At 34.8% G+C, this 16,512-nt stretch overlaps 1 protein-coding gene across 4 annotated transcripts in view; it reads right to left on the bottom strand.

Annotated features, from left to right (window-relative positions):
• The window catches only part of LOC138715226 (E3 ubiquitin-protein ligase SIAH1B-like), a 38,565-nt gene that overhangs the window by 14,447 nt on the left and 7,606 nt on the right, over nucleotides 1-16,512 (bottom strand). For 2 of the 4 annotated variants that reach the window (XM_069847918.1, XM_069847921.1), the window contains exon 2: nucleotides 2,555-2,679. In XM_069847918.1, coding sequence (XP_069704019.1) covers nucleotides 2,555-2,667 — 113 coding nt within the window. In that variant the 5' untranslated portion in view covers nucleotides 2,668-2,679. Of the gene's footprint in view, nucleotides 1-2,554; nucleotides 2,680-8,524; nucleotides 8,993-15,283; nucleotides 15,594-16,512 lie in introns of those variants that run through there. The other 2 variants (XM_069847920.1, XM_069847919.1) reach the window with 2 other exon arrangements.

The following is a 16,512-nucleotide window of genomic DNA, read 5'->3' as shown; positions in this document are numbered from 1 at the left end:
TTTAAGTAAGCCAAGTGATTGAGACTGGGCCTTACTTGCCTCAGCCAACCAGCCGCTACTGGTGTATTATTTTCCTTCAATATAGTTGGTTATTTGTTTTTTCATATATGCCTCTTATTAAATGTTCTCTCTATTATTTTTATGATTATATAATAATGCGTTGAAGTTTAGACACTTAAGTCTGGACTCTTATCACCGCTTCTAAATCACACCATTGAATCCGCCCGTCTATATTTTTTTATCGTTTATTTAACAACATATTATCAACTGCGAGGTTACCTAGTGTTGATGGAATTGATAATGACGAGATGAGCCATTCGTCTTACAGTTGGAGAAAATCTCGGAAAGAACCCAATCATATAGTAGTACAAGCAGGATTCGAACCCACGTCCAAGTGCGGCCTAGGAACAGAAGTCCAGCGCGCTAACCCCGAGAAACGCCGGTGGTCCATCTCGTTGTTCAACTGACCTAAAGAACTAGCTGCAATAACTTACCAACATGAAAGAGCTGTTTAATGAAAAAATAGTACGTCGTTCAGTTTAGCTTAGTCCTAATGCGATATCGCTTCAATCGTCTCGTTTTTAAGCCACGTGCGACCTTTATTTAACCACGAGCTTCAAAGACGGCATGTCACGCAATAGCAATGGCGACATGTATATTGTATTTTGTTTACGTCTAACAATAAGCTTGGACGAACAATAGGACAATACCTACTGTGCTGCAGTCAAGAGAATGAATTTTCAGTTTGAAGTAAGAGGGACTCTGTGGCTCAGCACTTGCAATCTGATACTTCATTCAGATGACCCGGTTTGATCCCGGCCTGGTCGTGATGAAATATGTGATGGACAATTAAGCATGCCGCGGATTATATGTTGAAATGAAATGAAGAATTGCGCGAGCTACACCATGTAGACGTAGGGCATACAATAGTTAAATAGAAATAAAAATAGACTGGGCTGAATAGTACGGGTTCCGATGCTTACATTGCTTATAAATAAGGCCTGAGGCTCAGGGCCTTGTAATTCTGATTTCGTTTGAGGATGGGACATTTCACTGCAGGACCGAGGCACGATCTGTTAGCGTGTCACCTAATGGTCACCCATCTTGAAAAATCAACGCACAATCGCATATAGGGCGAGTCATTGGGTCAATGCGAGTCGAAGTTGGACTCCTCCTGGATTCGGCCTTTGTTGCAAAAAAAAAAAAAAAAAAAGACAAGGTGCTTTGTTTTTCATGATCTCTTAAAAACAGTAGTATCACCATATCGTCGAATTATGTGTGGGTACGGCTATATTCTACCGTCCAAATACAAACCGTTTAATAGTATGACGTCTCTTTCACATGTGTAAGTCATTTGTGACTTTTAAATTAGATTAAATCAAATATCATAAAAAAGTGGATAAACCATTATCATAGTGAATCTAGAAATGTAATAGCACATTTGACAAACATGTTTTTGTGATGATTTGATGAGAAAGCTAGAAACAGTGGTCTTTCATTTCTCATAACAGGTCTCCGCAAGAGCAGCAAAATATGTCAATGTCATGTCATAAACATATGGAAAGAATTTACCAGTGCTTCTCTTGACACTCCCCAAAGGAAAAGGCATCGATACTACTTCTAATAAATAATCATACTCATAATAATAATAATAATAATAATAATAATAATAATAATAATAATAATAATGTGTATTAGGCAGTCGAAGGAAACCGTTGAAGTACCATATGCGATCCGTGAATAGCGAACTAATACAATACAATACGAGCACTCAGTAAGTTGTCTAATGTTTTAAGTGTTGTAGTAGTCTGTTGTTAAGTATTGCCTAATGAGCAGTTGCTGATTACATGACATGTTCATTTGTCTATGGCTATATGTATATGTACGAGTATGTTTAGTCAATAGTCTGAAGACTGCTTGGAATTCCATTAGTGACACCAATAAGGCAACTAAGCCAGGAGATAATGAGGTAGATGGGCAGTTTCTACCTCCCCTCCATTGCATACATCGCTGAATATAGTAACATAGTTCACTAATCAGATTGGAGATGTACGAGTATGCAACATATTGTTATTCCTTTGACACATATCGTCAAGTGAGATGCATTACCTGATATTAGATATATTAGGCAGAACCTCAGTCAAGATGTTTAGGTGTATGAGATCCTATATTCTGACCGGTTCGTTTTCCAGACTTTACACGTATGGATTTTCTTTTTCTGTATGGACACGACAAAACTCATATATGACACTCCAGTCAATACGAAAGTGCAGTTAATGGTTAGAACTGTTACTGAATTTCACGATATTCGCGATATGCACATTCTTATTATTAATTGTATTTAATTGTGTTTATTATTGTAATTATTGAGTATAATTAGTTACCATTGCCAACGGATATTTACCCATTTACAATGTGAATACATTCATTCATACATACATACATACATACATACATACATACCAGGTATTTCTTTAAGAACTCGCCACAACAGCTCTATCAATTGAGGGAGGGAACTTTGTCTTTATATTTAAGTAAATGCTATTCGTATTACCTGGCGCAGACGTTGTGCCTCTTTTCGCACATGAATATAGGTGGTGTCATCATCTTGTGGCATGAGGGACATTCCAGCAGATTGATGACATCTAGCGCCTCTGACGACTCCATTGTTAATTCAGCCTGTCAAAAACAAAGAACAGCGTCCCGTAAACAGTTATTTCTTCCCTCACGAAACATAATAAAAGTGAATTATTGCTAGAGATGGTAGGTATAATTTTATGAGACCGGTTTTTTTTTAATTCTCTCTAAGGGAAGATTATGAACTGAAACGACCAAAAATGAATTTTTTTCATTTTTAATTCAATTAAATTTACAGACTGTTTCTTAATCAGAATATATATAGTTTATTAAAGTTATGATTTACACCTTTTAAACGGCATGTTTTCTAGCACGTTAGACTACGTAACACCAATACATAAGTACAATTTGATTCAAATTTTGAACAGATGCGTATTATACTGTATTGCACCAAGTAACGAACAATATTATTGATACATCTTAAGACTAGTTCATAATGCATGTCAAATATTCTGAAAACGTTTTTTTTTTCAATTGGAAATATTGAACATTACAAATATTTCTTATATGATGGTAATGAAGTTATGAGATTCTGTGTTCCTCAAATTGTAACATAATATGGTACCTTACATAATTATGTAACACTATTTTTGTACACTTCTGCCTATGTTAGTTTTTTAGAAAAGGTACATTAAAAACAACTGTTTTAAGTTACTGAAGAAAAAAAAAAACGTAATTTCAAAGAACTTAACAACATAGATAAACAATTCATCCAATCAGAATGAAATTCATGTGGTATATGAAAGACACACATAGGCCAACTCCTGGACATAAAATAAATATGGATTGTTTGCTCCATAAACTTCACACGAATCACAAACATATCATTAATATATATCAGGTATTAAATGTATACACATTTACCCTATAACATCATTGGGCATAATATTAATGGAAAACCTATACAGTATAGATTTGTGATGAGGGGGGAATAGAATCCTAGATAGAGAATATGGCATTATGAGCCAAGTATTCTAATGGTGTAACGCATAATTACAGTTAAAATTGTATGAGAGGATTTTGGACAAATAGCTCAAATGGTATGTAACAATAGCTTAAATATTTCAACTGTACTGTCTTAAACGCAAGATATAGTCTAACTGTGGTAAAATCCATAATGCAACCATTCAAAGGTGTTTGATTATTTATTGTACTGTCGAAATACGTTATCTGCTTTCTTAACTGAAAGATAAATGGAAACCGATAAACAACTTTCTAACTGATAAAGTTCATTGATATTTCTATAGGAGACAAAACGACTTATTCATTTCTGTAAAGTGACATTCAACACAGAAATAATAATATTGTTCTCTTGACATTTATTGTTATCGTTCATTGTACTCGTATATTTCCATCTCAATTTATATTTGACGAGGTAATATCCCCTTTTCCATAGTTTCTAATCTCTTCTTTTGCCAATATAATCTGTTGTTTTCCATGTGGTTGGTATGTTAGCTTAAATTAAATTGTGTAGGTTTTATCCTCTTTTTAGATATAAACTGCTGTTACGGTGTACGCATTGTACAAGGTGTTGCTTTAACTACTCGGTTAAAAGTTTCCGGAATATAAATTATGTTTTTTTTCTCCGAAATGAATAATGTTATGTGGTATATTTCTGTTTCTGGTGTTGGCATCATTCATGACGTCACTTCCGCAGAAGTTACATTAAGATAGTCATTGTTGTTTGTGTGATGTGACGCCTCCACGAAAAAAAAAAGTTAAAAAATTTGACCTTGTGAACGGAATTTTAGACCAACTGAACAAAATTATTATGAGCCAATTAGTAAAAGACAAAGTATATGATTATGTCTCGTGACCAGAATATTGTACGAAATGGAAATATAAAAATTGGCGATTTATCCTTCGAAGAGGTGGAAAAATTCAAATATCTTGGAGCAACAGTAACAAATATAAATGACACTAGGGAGGAAATTAAACGCAGAATAAATATGGGAAATGCGTGTTATTATTCGGTTGAGAAGCTCTTATCATCCAGTCTGCTGTCCAAAAATCTGAAAGTTAGAATTTATAAAACAGTTATATTACCTGTTCTTCTGTATGGTTGTGAAACTTGGACTCTCACTCTGAGAGAGGAACATAGGTTCAGAGTGTTTGAGAATAAGGTGCTTAGGAAAATATTTGGGGCTAAGCGGGATGAAGTTACAGGAGAATGGAGAAAGTTACACAACACAGAACTGCACGCATTGTATTCTTCACCTGACATAATTAGGAACATTAAATCCAGACGTTTGAGATGGGCAGGGCATGTAGCACGTATGGGCGAATCCAGAAATGCATATAGAGTGTTAGTTGGGAGACCGGAGGGAAAAAGACCTTTAGGGAGGCCGAGACGTAGATGGGAGGATAATATTAAAATGGATTTGAGGGAGGTGGGGTATGATGATAGAGACTGGATTAATCTTGCACAGGATAGGGACCGCTGGCGGGCTTATGTGAGGGCGGCAATGAACCTTCGGGTTCCTTAAAAGCCATTTGTAAGTAAGTAAGTAGTTAAAAGTTTTAAACACAATTTTTCATAAAAATGTGGCTACTTTTAACAATTTTCACCGACAAAATTAATTAAACTTTTGCATTGTTTGAATAGACTATAGCTTAGCGACTTTTTAAAGTCCCATTGGCGACAGGAACACAATTTTCTATATTGGCAATAACTTAATGGCTTTTCACTGCTACCTAATGGCTTTTTTCACAAATTCGGTTGACAACGCTGCTGACGAAAAACTTTCAGAAGCCTTCACTCTGAACTATATTTGATTTCTTTTATCTTCTCTACAAAATAGCTGCTAAGTAAGAGAGTGATTGAATGTTCTTAACAGTAATTTACAGGAAATTCCACGATACATAACTTAATTTTTACATAAATAAATCAACCTGAAAATAAATATTGTAAAGCCAGGGCGGGGGCTCAAATCCCCCATGCCCTCCCTAATGGACGCCCATGGCACCAGCGATAAATTACATAATGAATTGTGAGAAAATTGTAGAATAACGGTTGGAAAAATGGGACTACCGCGAGAAAATCTAGTCTAACAACAAATTTGTCCTATATATGTCACTTAAAGTCTTCAGGATTTGCACCCAAATTTCTGGCATGGCAAGTCAACTCTAACCGTTTCACTAACTGCGTCTCTGTGTTCAGTTCAAGGTCATAATTTGAGCTAGAAAAACTCTGCAATCCTATCTAAGTTCTCTACCGCCTAGTATCTGTAGATTGTTTTGACTTCTGAGAATCAAATCACAAACCAGAATTGTTTTAAATACATTATTCTACAGTTCTGAGTATCAGTCATACCGTAGTAATGAATCGTATAGATTAAATGTGAACTGTTTACACAATATTGTTATATTATAACAGACTAATTCAAAATTTATTATGTTACTAGTGTCAAGGATAAGCCTTCTAAATTTAACATGTTTTGATTTATTGTAAATGTTATCAAATAGATGATGCAACTTGCAGTAGTAGAGCTTCATGAAATGTTTGTTACGCAGTTCCCTCATTCTCTTCTTCCTCATATTTGTCGTTCCGGGTGAACTAGTAGTTATCAGCTATCACGCTTGGCATTTGGATCCGGAGTTTGCGGGTTCACTTGTGGCGGAAGGAGATAGTTTATAAAGACAAAGAAAGTACAGAGCGTGGCTACCTTCGGGAGGTTTGATAGGTAAATAGCTTTCCTTGAATAAGAGGACTTCATGCAAAATCCACCGGCTATTTATAGTCCTAGTCAAAACTTAAACTCTTGGAGTAGGACATTGGCACCAAAGATGGTGCAAATTTACCCCATTTCTTACTGTAAATAAATTCGAACATTTGATCATATTGTTTTAAGTTATCGAAGTTGAAAAGATTTATAAATTCTGTTGGTAATCCTAGATAGACACTATTCGACATCGATACAGGTAATGTACCATACACACTTTTCAGTATTACACATTCTGGAAATTTGCGTTTCCATCAAAATAAAGTTTTGTATTTTTAGTGTTATGATAACTTTTCTGTGCATCATATGGAATAAAAAAGATGTCAGTTTTCTAATTTTATTTGTTGTACTGACACAGATGGAAGAGTAGTATACAGAAGCACGTGTTCCCCCCCCCCCTTTAAGGAAGAAGAATAATGTGAATAAAATTCGTTCGCTTTAGGCAGGAAACAGATATATGGTATCGTATAAAATTATCTGGCAGACAGTCATAGACCATTCTTTCCTTGTTACGGCAGAAATACATCAGTTGTGAAGTTATTACGAGTGGGATGTGATGGTGAATCATTGGCTTAAAAAAAGTGACAGAGACGTCTGTATATAATATTATATTCTATGTATGTATGTATGTATGTATGTATGTATGTATGTATGTATGTACAGAGTGCGAATTAAGATTTCTGATGAGGGGAGAATAGAATCCTAGATAGCGAATACCATACATAAAATTATTCGATGCGGCTCAACGCTTGGTCGCACTGAGTTGCTTGTCTTGCATCTTGATTATAATAATAATTATATCCATGAGCAGGCTTAAGATAAGATGTGTAATTCCTAAGGTATTGAGTGTTGTCAGCTTGCCGGTGATGATAATACATCAATATTATTTTCTTTGCTTACTTTATACTTTATAAAGTATACGCGTATTTTATTATATTTTGTGAAGGGGGATAGAAGTTATCCCTGGCAGGGATGTTAATATGAATTTATGAGAGTGGGATAACTTTTCAACAGGGGGGAAAATCCCTCATCCCTCCCGTTAATTCGCACCCTGTGCATGTATGAAAACGTTTATATTATGGAGATGACACCTGTTTCCTCATCAGACGTTTTACGCCTTTCGCAAACTTAACTTATTTACATGTTACATATTAAATTCCGTTTATAATTCAAAAGACATACAGTACATAAATGAAATCGCCCATTTGTTTGTATTGCGTAGGCATTGTTTGCAATCGTAAAAATAAAATGGCCTATCTGAATTTATTTGAAAATCGTATGGTTTAATTAGATTCATGTAATTAATTTTTTATGTTTTTTAAACTCTAATATACCACTAAGTTTGCCATGTACTCGTATTTAAAATTGACAGGAATATCAAAAGTTCTTGGCAGCTTTTCATGAAATTCTGTCTGTAGTACTATCTAATTGTCAAGTAACCAATCATATTATGAAAGCAATTCGTTCACGAGGAGCAAAATTGTATTATGATCATGGTGGAAACTGCAGTGCACGTAATGTGAATGTGTTAAAATTCTCTTAGGTATCCAACTGAATTACCAATCTGTGAGATAAAAAATAATGTGTATGAAGTTGTAAAACGGCTCATTTTTTCTACGCGGATCAGAATCGTAGGTGGGCCTACTCAGGTTAAAGAGATGCAGCAGGCAGAAACGAATCTGGATATTAGGCCGTGTCTCAAAGTTCAAGTCTAGATTTTAATACAGTATAATGAGAAGCTTCGTCCCACAACACATGATGAAATGGGAGCATGTTTGTAGCTTACTACATGCACATATTTTCGTCTTAAGATTGATTCGGAAGGAATATTTCTTCTACAGTAATTTTCTAAAAAACTTCTGAGTTCTGAATTTTTAATCTTATTTAGTTAGAAGGATATTTGATGATATTAATGCTTCACATAAATCCTACACAAACTGATTGTTGTTCTGTTGAATGGTTTGAATTCGTGAGCAACGTTTGAAATGAGTTCCTTTTTCTTTGTGAATTTTTTTTCATTTAATACACTTTTTGCATGCTACTGTAGTTGGAACTTCGTTTTACCATTAACCTATATTAGACTAACATAAAATAGTTACATAGTGTTTGTATATTTACATTTAATTCTTAAATAAGTTTATCTTAGTACAAAACTTTAATCCTACCTTTTTGTTACAATAAATGCAGAAGACTATCTTTCCATTACTTGTAGAGCACTCAATAACAGATAACCAGGCTTGAATTACACTTCTTTTTAGACTTCTTCACAAACAACGTATACCGGTAATGTAAGCACATGAACGCAAGAATCGATTGTAAAGTGAGCAGGAAAAGAGGGAGCTTTCTGTACTGAAGGTGAAGGCTGGTAAACGCAACCCTATCGATTATTTTGTTACAGTCAAATGAAAATATTTCTAAGCTATTATCAATATTTGCTAAATATCTGAAAATGTAAAAATATCGAACAAATATGAAAAGTCTATTAAAATATGAAGACTTGTCGAATATTATGACATATATATTTTTTCAGCTTGTTTAGATTTGCCATTGCCTAAAATGTAAAGATTCCTGGGTCCCACTTAAATCTTCTTTACAGCTTAGACTTTAGGGGTGCTATTCATAGACATTTCGCAGCACGCGCTAGCCCCGGCTATCCACTGGTTACTTGTGCAGAATTCAAATCATATCCTATCGCTAACACTGGTTTATAAATACGAAAAACGCTGATCATCCACCGGAAACCCGCGCTAAAAATGTCTATGAATACGGCCCCAGAATATGAAATTTCATATTTTTTCTCGCTTTAGCTATTACTATTATTCCTGTACTATACATTAGACTTCCTTTTAATCTCTGTAAAGAACTAATTTATTAAGACACAAGTGGGAAAGAGATCTTCGCAGCTATCAACAGCTGTAGTGTCCTCGACACTGACAAACGACGCAGGTCTCGAAGGAAGGTCAAGTTCTGCTTAGGCTACTATACATACTCCAAGCTTTTAAGTGACCTTAAACTATTTATATTTCTTCATAGGAGTGTTTTCACTATTTTGAAAGCGATCTGGTAGAGATTATGAAGGTATATTTCGTAGAAATGAATTGACTGCCTCTGAGGTAGCATTTGCGCTGGTCGTCCAAGCGGTCCGTGGTTCGATTCCCAGCGTAGGCAATAGAATGGAATGGAATTTAAGGGAGGGGGCGCTATGGCGACCTGTTAAGATCTATTGCGCTAACCCTCAAGCTAGGTGTACATACAAGACGGAGCCTAGTTGGTAGTTGGTAGCCTGACCGGTAACCTAGTCGGAAGGATTGCCCGAACGTTAAGCAATGGAGACGTGCAAGACGAGGCCTGGTAGGTAGACTCACTATTGCTTAACGTTCGGACATTCCTTTCGACTAGGTAACCGGTCAGGCTACCAACTACCAACCAGGCTCCGTCTTGTACGTACCCTAAGGTTCGCTGCGTACCTAGATTTCGAGCAGGCAACCCCCCTCGCTCTTAGGCCAGTCCCCTCCGTGCGTCACCAGCCGGCAATCGGAGAATGCTATGGAATGACGAAGAAATGGAGAAGGAATTATGTATATGCCTAATATGGGGAAAAACAGGAGAACCCCGAAAAAAAAAAACTCAACTGTCACCTTGTCCGCCACAAGTGTCACCATGGATTTTTTTAATTAAAAATCCCAAACTTGACCGGGACTCGAACTCGGGCCGCCTGCGTGACAGGTTGGAGATCTGGCCATCATCCACCGCGGGGATCGTAGGCAATAGAAGAAACATATCTGTCTACGAGACTGGATGGTTGTCCATTGCCTTGTGATTATCCTGTGATGTCTCTCAGCCGTGATCCTGCGTTATGCCAGCCCGCATCCGGGGAGGCCCGCAAAGTGTAGATGTCTAGTGTTGATAGATATCGTAGTGGTCTGTAAGTGGGTACTATGTGGGAAATAAAACGGATAAAGAAAGAAAGAACTGCAGTAATATCGAAACTCAAAATAACCTCATGTCTCATTACATGGATCAGATAAATTCTATAGTTTTAATGAATCAACAATTTTAATATTGCATTCATCAATTTCAGCCTCTCTGGGAAGAAGCAAAATATAATGTTTATAGTATGTAAAATAGGTTTCTCTCTGCTATAGGATGACTCAAACATTATTACTGATAGAAGGAGTGACAATCTCTATTGTACTTCTCCTTACTGCACTCTCCGCGATCCGAATTACTAGATACTGTCATTAATCATTATGGGCCATATTCATAGACATTCTTAGCGCGGGCTTCCGGTGGATGATCAGCGAACTAAAGTTCGTATTCATAAACCAGTGTTAGCGGTATAATATGATATGAATCCTGTACAAGTAATCAGTCGATAGCCGGGGCTAGTTTAGCACGCTCGCAGCGCGGGCTAACGAATGTCTATGAATAGCACCCTATATATCTAATTACTCCCACAGTATACTGTTTACAACCAACTGCCATCATATCAATAGCGACATTGACATTAATATGTAATCGAAGGTTGTCACCATACATTAAAATGGGATATTATCTGCTTCGTCACGAATGGATTTAATTTCATGACGCCAGTACATCAACCAAAAATCTCGTTCATTTAAGGAAAGCTAACCTTTCTTGTAAAATATATTCGTTTCTTACCCAAAACTCTATTCAAAACTAAATTTGTTAGTGTGATTTTCTTCAAAGTCCTTCAGAAACTGTGTAGGCCCTACTGTGTTACATTTTCATAAAAGTAGACTAACGGAAACGACCATGAAGTACAATAATTTGAAATAGGAATTGAACACATATGGCAATTAAAGGAGATGGTGTATTCATTTAGCTTATATGTACAGCTATCAAAAGAAAAAGTGGCCGCTCTCTAGGAATTAAGTTTCCTTCGGATATCTTCGCTACAATTCGGAGACAGGCGATGTTGCATGTTGTTGGACCACATTGCGTGACATCTGCAGTTATAATTAAAGTGTTCTCCGTGTTACTGTTGTAGCATAATGGTAGCGTTCCGAGGTGGTATTTGTGAGGTCGTGTGTTCAAACACAATCTAGTGCTTTTTATGTTTTCTTGTTTTTAAGAGAGAGAAAAAAAATATGATTGCTCCTGTCTCTTTTATGACTATTTTAGTAATTAACATCAGGTTCATCAATGTATTATGCCATGACTTTATCATTATTTATTATGTCATTATGGCTGCAAATGGAAAGAAACAAAGAAAGAAAGAAAGATTATATTCTCAAAAAAATATCTTTCATGGCTTAAACAAAACAGACTTACTGGCGTCTGCCTTAGAAAATTCAAACAATTAAAAGTTCAAAAAACAAAACAAAAAGACACGATTCAATATTTAGTCTATCTTCCTCCCATCTCGATCACATCTTTCAATCGAGTGGGCATGGAATGGTCTTTTCAGTTCTCAGCCATGGCATCCCAGGCATCCTAGACGAGCTTCCACAAATCATCAGGACGTCTTGAGGGAGACTGGACCAATTTTTCTGCATATGCTTCTTTACTTGTGCCACCGTAACTCAGTCGGAATTTAGATGTCAACGTCTCAAGTTCAAATCCTCGTCACTCTTTTTCATTTCATTGTATTACAGGATAGTGTAATGTAATAATATAAGAAGGAAAAACTAACACTAGTATTATGAAACTGTATTGTTTCAAATCTAATACTAAATTTATATTTATATCGCTGAAGAACGATAACAGAACATTAATAATTACTTGAATATTATTTATATCCAGAAAGAACGATAACAGAATACAAATGATAACTTGAATATTATTTATGTCGCTGAAGAACGATAACAGAATAAAATAACTTAAATATTATTTATAACACTAAAGAACGATAACAGAATATAAATGGTAACTTGAATATTATTTATATCGTTAAATAACGATAACAAATTAAAATGATAACTTGAATATTATTTACAACGCTAAAGAACGATAACAAAATATAAATTATAACTTGAATATAATTTATATCGCTAAAGAACGATAACAAAATATGAATTATAACTTGAATATAATTTATATCGCTAAAGAACGATAACAAAATAAAACTTGATCGAGGCTCGAACTCACAACCTTCGAATCATTAAGCGAACACACTACCACTGCTCTATGAGACGTTTAAATATCTTAGTTCCGAAACTGCTTCTAAAAGAGCATGCATCATGTAACATCACCGTTATTCGAAGTGGACTTAGAAAATATTCGCTGTTCACGAGTGCGGCTACGTTTTTTTTTTATAACAGCTGTACACTTTAACATACCACCATTAAAACTATATTTCTATGTAGGTAATGTAGGTACATAATACTGTACAAATACTGTAATTCTCAAGATTCTGCTCTCTGATCCGTTTCGTCCTCATTCTTTTTAAGATTCTGAACTCTCACTAGACATTTTGCTAGTAACAGAACTAAATGGTCAGATTAATATTAATGCATTTTATATACATATTTACCTCGGATTGAGATTCTGGCTGATATGTAGGGCCTAAATCTATTATCAGGCAGTACATCTCACTCCACGGTGTATGTCAGAGGAAGAACAATATTGTTTGTGTACATCTGTATTGTTTGTGTACATCTGAAGTCTGATTATTGTAATATGCAGCTAGTCGGTAATGTATGCAATGGAGGTCAAAAGGAACTGGTCGCCATACCTCATTATCTCCTGACTTAGTTGCCTCATGAGTGGTGCTTATTGTTCTCACTTGTGAGATTCAGACCTGTCTTCGGACAGTTGACTAAACAACATCAATACACACTGTCATCTTATTTCAAGCAAGCATTAGGCCCATATATCTGTTCCGAGCTAGAATCGACCACTCAGTACCTCTAACAATATAAATAGCCTACGCAGTAAAACAGAATATATTTTAAATACAAGTAAAATTTTAGCGCGCTGCTATTTCGATACTATTTTTCAATAAAAAATGGGAAAGAATTAAATATACAGAAAAAGAAAGTAAAGACTGAGAAAGAAAGAAAGAAAGAAACACTAAAACGGGAGAAATTAATTCAGGAGATAATATAAAAAAGAGAAGGAATAGATAAAGAATAAAGTAAATATATCAAGAAAGACGGGATAGTGAGGAAAGAATAAAAAAGAAAATAATAAAAATGAAGAATAAAGTAAATACATCAAGAAAGAAGAGAGAGTGAAGAAAGAATAAAAAAGAAAACAATAAAAATGAAGAATAAAGTAAATACATGAAGAAAGAAGGGATAGTAAGAAAAGAATAAAAAAGAAAACAATAAAAATAAAGAATAAAGTAAATACATCAAGAAAGAAGGTATAGTAAGAAAAGAATAAAAAAGAAAACAATAAAAATTAAGAATAAAGTAAATACATCAAGAAAGAAAGAATAGTAAGAAAAGAATAAAGAAGAAAACAATAAAAATAAATAAGGAAATGAAAATAAAAGGGAATTGTACAAAGAGGTAAATATATAAAGAAAAAAACGAATACAGAGCGAGAGAGACAAAGAAAAAGGTAAAAAATAAAAAAATAAATGAATTTCATTTCATTTATTGCATTCCATACATCTTAGAGGAGAGTAAAAAAATAAAACAAATATACAAAACTGGAATAAAAGGGAAAAAAGATAATGAAAGATGAAGATAAAGAACGTATAGGATAAAGAAGAAAATAGAAAAATAAGGTAAAAATAAATGCATAAAGAAAGGGCTAAAGTAAGAGAGAAGAAAATAAAAAATTAAAGAAGGCAATGAAGAAATAAATAAATAATAAATTACGAAAGAAGAAACTGGAGAGAGAGAAAGAGAGGAAAAATAGCTAAAGAATATAATTAATAAATAAAGAAAGGGATAAAGTAGACAGAAGTAAATTAAGAAAACAAGATTAAAGGAAGAGAAACGAGCGAATAAATAAAGGTGTGCAGGTTATGACGCAAACGTTGGATGTAGATCATTTTGCTGATCTTCCTCCCAGTGTTGACAGGATACAGACAATACTTCAGTATCCGACTAAAGTAAACTCTATTCCACGTGTTGGAAGAGTGAATATGATTGTTTCCTAATGAATAAAAACACGTGAAGTGGAATATCTTGCGCAATAGATACGTGACAGCTTTTCCACGTATGCAGAGATGTAGATGGCGTATTATTTCATTGGACTCTTCTGTGAATCATCTTATTGGATCCCGCGCACCGATGAAGTGTGGTCGCTATAACTTTTTACCTACCCATTTAAATGAAGAGAAAGCATTCTGTTAATGAAAGAAACGCTTGATATTCGACATAATAAAACTCTCCAACATCCTTATAAAGAAAAGTTGTTTTTGACATTTAGTCAGTATAGTTTCTCCTTTATTGAAAACCTAATAGAAATAAGGCTGGAGGTGCCGAAAATGAAAAACGCAGAGAAACAATATTTAATTAATAGATTTCAATTTATTTATAATTAGTATAACAATATAATTTACTAGTACAAGGTAGTGTGCGAAACTGTTATAATATTTCAGGATTTTGTGGTTTCAGTGCAATAAAAAATTTTATTAAATAACAAAAGGAGAAAGTCCTTAATACATTTCCTCGAAAATGATGCTTATTTCAAAATGAATAATGTTATTTCCGAAGAGATATTATTTAGGGCCTACTTACAAATAGCCTGAGCAAGATTAATCCAGTCCCTACAATCATATCCCACCTCCCCCAAATCTATTTGAATATTATCCTTCCACCTATGCCTTGGCCTACCCATAAGTCTTTTCCTCTCAGGTCTTCCAACTAACACACACTATATGTATTCCTAGATTCACTTATACGTGCCGAAGAGATATTACTAAATGTAGGTCTATTTTTGCTTCCACACGTAAACTTAAACTTAGGAGAAAAATAACAGTAATGGTTGGGTCCACAAATTACCTGTTGTGAAAGTGGATTTTTTATTCAGTAGTTTCGTTTTTGACCAGAGCTTCGCAATTTCTTTTTTTAGATCTACTTCCTTCACCTTTCTTTCTCTTTAACTTCTGCACGTTTCTTATATACTTATTTCACTTGTATCCGCACTGTAATCACAACACTAAGTGCTAAGCTGGCACATTCGACCTTATTTGCACTACCAATCATGCGCTATACGCTCTGTACTGTTTATGTGGAAGCTAGGAACTAAATGAATAAATTACAGTGGAACTTATCTTCTCATATTGGTATTGACCTTGGAACGTAATACACATAATCCTTTTTACGAAAAGCCTAACGTCAGATTTGTTTTATTTTATTCATTTCAAACAAAATAAGAAACTAGATAGATGTCTGGTGATAATCAGGAAATACAATTTTATTATTTCTGTTGCCTTGTACCCTATAATAACGTATTACTCAACATCCACGTTTTGGCCATTTTGGTCCGTAATGTTCCAGTAGAGATTGTACTACAGAGTGTCTGATTTAAGTCGTTCATTTTTATAGGCAGCCCAAATATCAGTCCAGATATGTGGGAGGTATTTAATGGTTTCGCAGACGGAATTAGGGTGTGTATTAGCGTCCATGTGAATGTCTTCGTATGATAATGTTATGTTAAACATGAGTGCGGTCAATCTGCTAATTAATTATTTTCTTTCGGCTTTCCAGCGTTTCTTATAGTCGCGTTTATCATTGCATAGTGTTTTATTGAGTCATTTGCTCTTCTTATAGTTCCATTATTATATTTTCTTAAGTTATCTCAAGTCCCTCAGATTAATTTGTTTTGTTTCATTCAGAATAAATTACGGACATAATATGATACCTTTAAAAACAGACAGCGTAGAGTTTTAATGCAATATTTTATTAATTCATTTAAAGATATGTTGAGTATGTAACTCCTAGCGACACTACCATGAGAACGTCACAACATGAGTAGACGAAGGCAAACGTTGGATTCAGACTATGACAGACCATATGGTTCACGACATACGAAATAGACGACAACCCGCATTGAGTTGGACCATACTGACGTATTCTGCTTGCTGGAACACGTTATATTCATTAATCATTATAATGAGCGCTAGTTTTCACGTTTTCTGTCACGAGTTTCAGAGATTCGAAACGTGAATGAATTCCGAAGGCAGGATTCGAGTTTTTTTATAGATAATTCTGTAAAACATTCCCGTTCA

Source organism: Periplaneta americana, chromosome 15 (genome assembly GCF_040183065.1).
Source record: "Periplaneta americana isolate PAMFEO1 chromosome 15, P.americana_PAMFEO1_priV1, whole genome shotgun sequence".
Classification (NCBI taxonomy): Eukaryota; Metazoa; Arthropoda; class Insecta; order Blattodea; family Blattidae; genus Periplaneta; species Periplaneta americana.
Note: the sequence above shows the minus strand (reverse complement) of the source record. Positions and strands in the feature narration are given on the sequence as shown.